Source organism: Nomascus leucogenys, chromosome 21 (assembly GCF_006542625.1).
Source record: "Nomascus leucogenys isolate Asia chromosome 21, Asia_NLE_v1, whole genome shotgun sequence".
Lineage (NCBI taxonomy): Eukaryota > Metazoa > Chordata > Mammalia > Primates > Hylobatidae > Nomascus > Nomascus leucogenys.
In genome coordinates this window covers 50,692,695-50,702,490 of record NC_044401.1, presented here as the reverse complement: position 1 = coordinate 50,702,490, position 9,796 = coordinate 50,692,695, and the positions used below count along the sequence as shown (strand labels likewise).

The window sequence follows — 9,796 nt, the reverse complement described above, 5'->3', positions numbered from 1 at the left end:
TGAGCCCTTTTCTGTTTCAGATCCAGTTCTTTTGAGTATTGACACACCATCACAGTCTTACTGTGTGACATGGGCCTGTCTTGTACCAGTGTATCCAGCAGATGGCATTAGAATTCTTAGATGTCAGCTCCATACTCAAAACAGCGCCCTCCAACAGAAATAAAAAATAAACCTGTGGCGCATGCCTGTAATCCCAGCTACTTGGGAGGCTGAGGCAGGAGAATCACTTGAACCCGGGAGGCAGAGGTTGCAGTGAGCTGAGATCGCGCCATTGCACTCCAGCCTGGGCAACAAGAGCGAAACTCCGTCTCAAAATAAAAAAAAATAAGCCCAGAGTGTCATTTTCAATTTTCTAGCAACCATATTTAAAAAGTGAGATTATAATATATTTTATTTAACTCAGCATATCCAAAATATTTCAACATGTACTCAATATATGCAAATTATTAGTGAGATCTAAAATTATTCTTTTTCACGCTAAGAATTCAAAACTCAACTGTGTATCCGGTTGTAGCATATCTCAATTTGGATGCTAATGTTTCACCAGGAATACTTGATCTGTATTTAGATTTTGTAAAATATGCAGTTGAAAAACACAAATTCATATCCAAGTTGTTCCAAAGATACTTAAACATAGTAAAGTTTTTCAATAACTGAATTGAACATCAAGTTTGAAAAAATAAAACCCAGTTCCTTAGTCATGCTAACCTTATTTCAGATGCCCAAAGGGCCCATGCATCTAGTGCTGCTGTCCTGGACAGAGCAGCTCTAAGTGATCTGCTTTTACACGCTTTATGGTCTGACTATACATAATCCTCCCATTAGTAACTAAAGTATTGGCCAATAAATTTCTCCCAGGCATACGTTAAACATTCACAATACTCTGTGGCCATGTTTAACTTGGGAGCAAGTAGTGGCAAAACCTCCTATACAAAAACGTGACCACACCTCATTCATGCCTTTGTAGAGCTAGGCAAAATGCTTTAGATCAAAAATTACCTTGAATTATTTACTTTCGTTGTAATCTCTCCTCTAGGCCTTTGTGTGTTTTGATAGAGTTTGTTTGAATTGGCTCAATAAATCATTTTGTTTGCTGCAGAATTCCCAAAGAACATTCAGATCCATATACATGAGATTCCTGCTGCGTTTAGCCATACATTTGCCAGACTTGTGAGGTCGTTTATTCCCTGTGAAAGCTCAAGTGCAGCCCACAGGGAGGTTTTCAGCTGACCTTGTTGTGACATACAGATGAGGTAGTAGAGTTTAGAATTTGGAACAGGGATGGGTACTGGTCTTTACAGTTAACACAACCTGGAGTAGCCCATGCCATACTGTGTCCTTTTAAGTCAGTAAATTGAACTAAGTCGGTTATTCGGCAAGCAGTTCCTGTAAAAAACTACATGGCTAAGGTGAGTGATGATCATTGAAAGGAATTCATTGACCCACTGAAAAGATGAGAGTAGATGAAACTACCACAGTCATCCTGCCTACCCCTGTTAGCTGGCTGGGTGAGGTGTTTTGTCCCGGTGGGCTGTGTACATTATCTTCATGTTTAACGTGTGTGTACTGGGGGTGAGAGGCCAGGGGTGGTGTGATTGGTGTAGGTCATTGTCTAGGAAAACCAGAAAATCCAGTGTTCAAAGGAAGTAAGGTGTTGTAGTGAAAACCTGTCACCCTGGCCTATTGATGTTCTGTTATGGTGTTTCTTAGTAAATTCCAGGCTGCATCTATATAGTCACTCATAGTAAGTGTGCTTTTGTCCAGTGGTAGGAGTGGCCAGAAATATCGCATCTGTTCCACCCTCAATTGAAACAGCTTCTTTCTCCATTGTATTTCTTTTGTTTTTGTTATTTATTTATTATTTATTTATTTATTTATTTATTTATTTATTTTTGGAGATGGAGTCTCACTCTGCTGCCCAGGCTGGAGTGCAGTGGCTCACTGCAACCTCCACTCCCCACGTTCAACTGATTCTCCTGCCTCAGCCTTCCAAGTAGCTGGGATTACAGGCATGCACCACCATGTCTGGCTAATTTTTGTATTTTTAGTAGAAATGGAGTTTCACCCATGTTGACCAGGCTGGTCTCGAACTCCTGACCTCAGATGATCTACCAGCCTCGTCCTCCCAAAGTGCTGGGATTACGGGTGTGAGCCACTGCACCTGGCCCTCCACTACATTTCTAATTGCCACATTCTCCCTAACTCTGAAAGCTCACATGCTTGGTAACAGTTTGGCCAGGTTTTAAGCATTTTCTGTGGGGTGTACTGCATTCCTTCCCCCTCACCCCTGCCTTTTTTTTTTTTTTTTTTGGTCATTATTCCCTGAGGTTGAACAGAGTCCACCTCCCTGCACCCCACCCCACACCACCCTCTCCACGCACAGCCATAGTTGTTCAGGGTTTTTGAAAACCAAAAAATACAAGAGTGGGCCTTGCTCCCAGCCCAGGTCTCCCAGGTTGCAAGTGAGTCTGATAACTGTGCCACTGTCTTTGCTGGGAACCCAGGTTTTATTGCTTTTCCAAAAATAATCACCTTTTCCTTAAAAAGAAAAGGCTTTGTATCTCTGTGTCCAACTTACGATCTGCACAGGTTTCCATGGAATGTGTAATCAGTGTATACACACCATTTGGTTCTTCTTTCTTTAACATTTCTAAAACCGAGCTTCCTAGTTATTTTTAATTGTTGCCTAATAGTTCATCAGCTTAATGTACATCATTATTTCACTATAGGGAATGAAGTGGCTATAAGCATCTTTTAGTATGGTTTAACAAACATCGATCTTTATACAGATACCTTCCCTGACACTCCTCCCCCCATTTTGAAACTGTCCCCTGGGGTGCCACTTTCATAAGCAGGATAACTGGGTCAAAGAGATGGTCGATTTTATGTTTCTTGATGGGTCTTCTCAGGAGACCCATCACAGTAAGGACCCTTTGATACCGCAGTGAATCTCCTTGAGAATCCACTCCAAGATGGCCACCATGAGATTCCAGTGTCACATTAACATTGGCTTCCCATGAAGTTAAGCTCAATCTTACGTGCAGTGGCCCTGACCCTGCTCACGTTAAGATCCACTTCTCTCTATCAGAGCCCTTCTTTCCTTTTCTCTGCCAAGCATCTGTCCAGAATGCTGTTTTATATGCTTAACAGTACAGAGAACAGCATCTATTAATTTTCCTAGGCCCACCTCCATTTCTTTTATGCATCTCGTGAGGGCTGATTCTCAGACCTGTCCTAGCCTAAAGCCATGCCTGCTCACAAATTGCAGTCATGCGCTGACATCTGGACTTGCTGCCCTTATCAGAAGTATTTCTGATTAAAATCAGAGAGCCAGAAACTAGAGAAAATAGCAGAGAATGCCATGACCAGATAACCTGAGGAGGCTTAGTTTGATTTTCTTCTTAAGTATACAGCTGTGTATACTTTGACCAAAAAATGTGTTTTGGATCAGTGCCAGTAAAGGGGTGGAGGTGTGCCCTCTCTCTGCCTTTAAATCTATGCTCATTTCCCCTCAGCTGCCTTCTGGCCGGGTACCCTTGATTTTCCTGAAGCTCATTCAGAACGTCTTCCCTTTTCCTCCCTGTCCTGCTTTAGCACCACCAGGTACCCCTGGCAGTTTGCTGGGTCTGTGCATTTTTATACCCTTCCAGGTGCTCCTAGGACTGGACATCCTTTTTTTTTTTTTTTTTTTTTTTTTTTTGAGATGGGATGGGAGTTTCACTCCTGTTGCCCAGGCTGGAGTGCAATGGCGCGATCTTGACTCACTGCAACCTCTGCCTCCCGGGTTCGGGCGATTCTTCTGCCTCAGCCTACTGAGTAGCTGGGATTACAGGTGCGCACCAGTACGCCTGGCTACTTTTTGTATTTTTACTGGAGACGGGGTTTCACCACGTTGGCCAGGCTGGTCTCGAACTCCTGACCTCAGGTGATCTCCCCGCCTCAGCCTCCCAAAGTGCTGGGATTACAGGTGTGAGCCACCATCCCCGGCCTGAACATCCTTTTTGATCGTAGGCAGAAATAAGTGTGCTATGGGTGCAGCTCACATCCTTGGCTAACCCCTAGCAGCAGCTGTCCATATCCACTCACCCTACCACACTTCCCTCCATGCTGCCAGCAGTGGAAGGAGCACCCTACAATGCAGATGCCTCCTTTGTTTGCCAACTTCAGTAGTTTCCCATCAGCTACAAGATTAAGCTCAGGCTCCTCTCACCTGGTCCTACCCTCCCCAACTCTACACTATCCTGTAGCGGCATCCAGTTCCTTGCTGTTCCACAAACTTGTCAGGGCTGTTTGGAGCCTTCAGCCTGTACAAGAGCTGTGCCCATCGCCTGGAATACAGCCTTTGACCACTTCAAATAATGACCTTTTTTCTACTTAACATTTACTGAACATTCAACTGTGTGCTGCGTGTGTGCTGACCCTTCACACACATCATCTCACTAATCCTCACAGTCCTTGAAGATGGGGACTAGTGTCACACGTGGCCATTGGGAACATCACACAGATCAAAGGCTGGGCTCAAGGTCGCATCACCTGAACACACGTTCATGTGACGTGAGAACCTTAACTCTTGGCCTCCCAGTGACACTTCCTTCTCTGGGTTTCATTCCGCCTTGCAGAGAGCACTCTGACTTACTGTAGCCTTCTGTGTGTGTGTCTCCCGTCTCTACTGTGAGCCCCTCGAGAGCAGGGCCCATGCCTTCCCCATCCCTGTCCCAGAAGCTAACTGGAAACAGTGGAGACATGCAGCAGATTGTTGATTGAAGAAGGTGCTGCATCCATGGTCATCCCTCATATCCTTTATACATTTCTTATACATTTCATTTCTTTGTGGGAATTGCATCTTGAAGCTTTGTTTATAGCCATCTGCGTAGGTCCCTTAGGCTATGTGGCTGACTTTAAGGCTACAGATATTTTTCCGTTTCTGGCAAGTAGCAGCGCTGGGCTTAGCATTGTAGAGATTGTAAAAGAGAAGACATGGTCCCTGCCCTCCAGTTGCAGAGATGAGACCATATGGGACACAATTAGCCATTAAAGACATACATTTCAATATTTGCATGGAGTATTTGATTATATAGCAGATGCAAATTCTTTGGAATGACATACAAGGCCCTGCAAGATCTGATTCTAGGCCACTTTCCCAGTTTCATCTGCTACTCTCCCATGGATCCCCCCACACCCCAGACATACTGAGGTGCGTGCAGTCCTCGGAGCCCACCATGTTTCCGATGTCACCATCTCTTTGTAGGTGCTGTTCCTTCTTCCTAGAATGCCTGTCTTCTTCCTAACTGCCTGGCAACTTCTTACTCATCTTTTAGAACACTGTCTAGTGCCAGTTCTTTCCTTTTTGTTTTTGTTTTTGTTTTCATGGCCTTTGTACATTTTTCTTTAGTGTGACCCTTATCACATACGTCGATTTTGTAAGTCTGCTCTGCCTGTTCACTGTTGAGTTACTTTAGGTCAAGATCCATGTCTCAGTGATGGAAAAATGAATGACAAAATAGCAATTGGATAAATAGAAAGGAAGGAGTGATGATCTAACATGGCGGTGGGTCAGTGGGGAATCACTTTCACTGGCCAGAATAGAGAGCTAAATAAAGTGGCTTAAAGGCATTAGAGGTTCATTTGCATGCGGAAAAAGCTTGGAGGTGGATGGTTAAGTGCTGGTGTGGGTGCCACAATGTCATCAGGAGCCCAGGCTCTGCTGTTGACATTGGCCACCTTTAATGCGAGGTTTCCCTCTTCAGGGTAACCTCGTGGCTCAAAATGGTTGCTGGAGCTGCAGCCATCTTATCCATTTCAGGCAAGAAGGACTAGAGAGGTCAGCTGGTTAAAAAAAAAAAAATTGTTCATTCCCTGAAGGCAGCCTCCTTCAAACAGATTTCTCAGGGTCCTTTACCCAGGAGCTTCATCTGCATCTCAGGCCGGGGTGTAGTCACATGGTCACCTCTGAGTTTTGAAGAGATGTAAATATACAGTAATAAACATAGGTTATCTTCACATTTAATTTAAAATGGCATTGCTTTTTAAAACAGATTTTAGATCTGAATACACATTTCTCAAAAAAAAGATATAAAATGGCCAATAAGCGTATGAAAAGATGCCTAGGGAAATACAAATTAGTCATTCGGGAAATGCAAATCAGAACCACAATGAGACATAATTTCACATCTACTAGGATAGCACTAGAGTCAAAAACACATAATAACAAGTGCTGGCAAAGAGAGAAATTGGAATTCTCATAACGCCGCTGGTGGGACTGTGAAATGATACGGCAGTCTGGCAAGCCCTCACAAAGTTAAACACTGAGTTACCCTATGACCCAGCAATCCCACTTCTAGGTATACATATGTGAGAGAATGAAAACATACATCCACACAAAAGCTTATGTATGCATATTCATAGCACTATTCATATTAGCCAAAAAATAAAAATAACCAAAATGCCCATTAACAAATGAGCGAATCAACAAATTGTGGTATATCCACACAGTGGAATATTATTCTGCCATTAAAAGGAATGAAGTACTGATACATGCTATATAACATGGATGAATTTAAAAAACATTACAGCAAGTGAAAGAAGACAATCACAAAAAAAAAAAAAACACATAGTTGATGATCCTGTTTTTATGAAATGTCCAGAACAGGCAAATCCATAGAGACAGAAACTAGATGAATGGTTGCCTGAGGGTGAGGGGAAATGGAGTGACTGATGATGGGTTTTGTATGAGGGCAATAGAATGTTCTAAAATTAGATAGTAATGGTTATACAACTCTGAATATACTAAAAGCCATTGTACACATGTTAAAAAGGGTGGATTGTATGTGAATTTTATCTCAATAAAGCTGTTCGAAAATTCAGCTTTTATCTGTAAGATATATCTTCAAAATTAACCTCAAAAAACAAAGGAACTGGTGGCAGGGGGGATAAGTTTCCCAAACCAGTTAATATTTCAAGACTTATATTAGTTATCGCCTTCTTCTCATTTGAGTCCCGACTTTAAAAAAAAAAAATCTGCCCTGCACAGTCAGGATTGGATCCCTCTGGCTGGTTGCCCAGATGACCGGGATTCTGAGTGGTTTCTTTGTCCTGTGGACTTATCATTTCAAAAACAAAGCTCTTTTTCCCAATCTGCAAAGCTGAGGAATGGAGATGCCAGGGGGTCAACAAATAGGTGTAGGAAGCCACTGTATCTGCAAACCAGCAGGATGCTAGAAGGGTTTGCTCTTTGGGGCTCATGTTCCTTGGAGATTTTGTTACTGATAGATGGGACAGAGGCAGGTCAGAGGCCATGAAAAATTAGTGTGGTGTTTGGAAAGGCCTCTGTGCCAGGAGTCTGCAGATGGGTGAGTCCTGACCAAGAGCTCTGATTCCTCAGCAAAACAAGAAAGATGATAGCCTTCTCACCACTGGGTGGGCACACGAGCTCATGGCCATGAGCCTGCCCTGTAAACACGGAAGGTGGGCACCAGGTAGGCCGTCCTGGAATGGCGAACTTGGGGTGGCTCCAGGGGGGACAGAGTTTGAAAAGGGAAAGGGAGCATTGTCTAGTGGAAAAGAAGACATAGGTGTGTTGGCTGGAGTGGTTGTCAGGATAAAAGGTGGTCAAAGAGATGGTTGGACAGCTGCACTCACTGACAAGTGTGGTCAGAAGCCTTGGGCCAGCAGCCCTTCCTGGTAAGTGAGCTGGTTAGGGTCGTTGGAGTTGGACAACAGGAACAACTCGCTGACTCTGCATCAAGATGCTGGAGATGGCCATCAGCAGAGAGGACAGACCCCCCCACCCCTCATTCTCTAAGTCTCCCTCGGGTTGATCTTTGCTACGTGCTCTGGATTCTTGAGTCTTTCACGGAGGCTCACACGCTCATAAGTCCCTTGGGAATTTTACAAGAAACAAATCATTTTTGTGTAGCATAAGATGTGACTAGTTTTAATTTGATATATTATTAAGGACTGCTATAAGGTTCATTTTGTTCAGAAAAATGAAACTTTTGGGATCTGGTTACAAAACTCTACCAGTGTATTTACAGGTTTTTCTAGCCATTTTTTTCCTTATTAAATTGTTCTTTATGCTTCCTCTCTTCAACCAGTGGTCTATTTTTGGCATAAGTTAAGAAGGTAAGAATAAAACACAATGTAGAAATATGTCAGGGTAAACATTACTGTGGTATTAAAGTGGAAAAATATTTATTATAGTCCATTGATTTTCAGGCACGTATTTTCCAACTGTAACATCTCTGAAATTGTGATATGTCTTACAGTCAATGGCAGCTTACATTCATTTTTTTCTTATAAGATGGTGCATCTTTTGATCACTAATGTCTTGGATTTGATGAAATTTGGCAAATCATATTAGTGATTGAGCTTAGTAAATGCATTGTCCTCATTCCTTCCTGTCTGCCCTCAGATGTACATGTTGGATAATTCCATGCCCATCTTGGCATTGCAACCAGGAGCTTCTGCATCCCTTGCTTCCAAAGAGAACCAGTGAAACATCTTTTTGTTCTTGCAGGTTCTTATTGATTGACCACAAGCAGATCTTTCACCCTCGGATCTCTAGCTACAAAAGGTGCAATGGGACCCTTCTCTCTTCCCCAGCCCTTCCATTCCTCTAGCCCCCCCAGGGTCCTGTACCCAGTTTATGTGACGGTCCTTGAAGCTTTCCTGGAACCATACTTATCACCAGACCCTTCCCAAAGTGACTCACTAACATTGGTCTCTCTGATGGTGTCTCTGGGTAGGTAAGGGACGGGGGACATCCCCTTGCCCTACTATGGGGAGAGTGACTAACTCTTTTCTTGTCCCTTCCGGATAGGAACCACTGGCTCAATGACCTGTAAGGGCCACTTCAGCACATCCATTCTGTCCATCTCCAAGCCTTCACCGTAGGGAAGAACTTTTGCTCTAAGTCACCTCTCAGAGAGCTCTCTTTATAGCTGAAGATCCCTCTCATGAGTTACATCAAGAGTAACCTAGAATTATACCAGCAATACACAGCCATGGCCCCCAAGCTACTGGCCCGCATCTCCAAACTCCTCATGATGTGCCAGAATGCAGGCATTTCTATACCAAAGGGCATCAGAAACATCTTTGAGTTCACTTGGGAAGAGCTCATCAGCGACCCTTCAGTGCCTACCCCGTCCGACATCTTGGGCCTGGAGATCAGCTTTGGAGCCCCCCTGGTGGTGCTCATGGAACCCACCTTTGTGCAGGTCCCCACACTGAAGAAGCCACTACCTCCACCACCACCAGCACCACCACGTCCAGTGCTGCTGGCAACCACTGGGGCAGCCAAGTGCTCCGCCCCCTCTCCCACCATGGCCCGTCAGGTGCGCGCCCACCAGGAGACCTTGAACAGGTTTCAGCAGCAGTCCATCCACCTGCTGACGGAGCTCCTCAGACTGAAGATGAAGGCCATGGTGGAGTCTATGTCGGGTAAGGCCCAGATGTTTGTGTATGTGCCCACCACAGCCACTACAGACAGGCGTCTCAGAGGCACATGCTGGGAACAGGTGGCAACCATGGGTCTGCTGTAGGAATTGGATGCCTTCCCTCTGCGGCTCCTGGAATCATCCTCTCACTCCTCCCTGTTCTCCCATTTTTCCTGCCATTGCCCCAGCTTTGCAGAGTCCACATTGGAAGGTTAGTAATAGGAACGGTGCAAGGTCAGAGACACTGAGGGGTAGTGTTTGTGAGAACGATGCTGAGGTGGGGAGATAGCATCCATGTCCAAGTGGCATGTGAAGTTTTCAAATCAGGAGGGCTGACTGGGAAGTAGCCAGATGGAGCCCAG

General features: G+C 44.4%; 1 protein-coding gene across 3 annotated transcripts in view; it reads left to right on the top strand.

The window, feature by feature from the left end:
- The first annotated feature begins 411 nt into the window (after nt 1-411).
- The window catches only part of C21H3orf20 (chromosome 21 C3orf20 homolog), an 84,476-nt gene continuing 75,091 nt past the window's right edge, over nt 412-9,796 (top strand). The window contains exons 1-3 of one of the 3 annotated variants that reach the window (XM_030801980.1): nt 412-1,409; nt 8,411-8,572; nt 8,819-9,438. In XM_030801980.1, the coding sequence (XP_030657840.1) occupies nt 8,955-9,438 (484 nt within the window). In that variant the 5' untranslated portion in view covers nt 412-1,409; nt 8,411-8,572; nt 8,819-8,954. The remainder of the gene's footprint in view (nt 1,410-8,410; nt 8,573-8,818; nt 9,439-9,796) is intronic. The other 2 variants (XM_030801982.1, XM_030801981.1) reach the window with 2 other exon arrangements.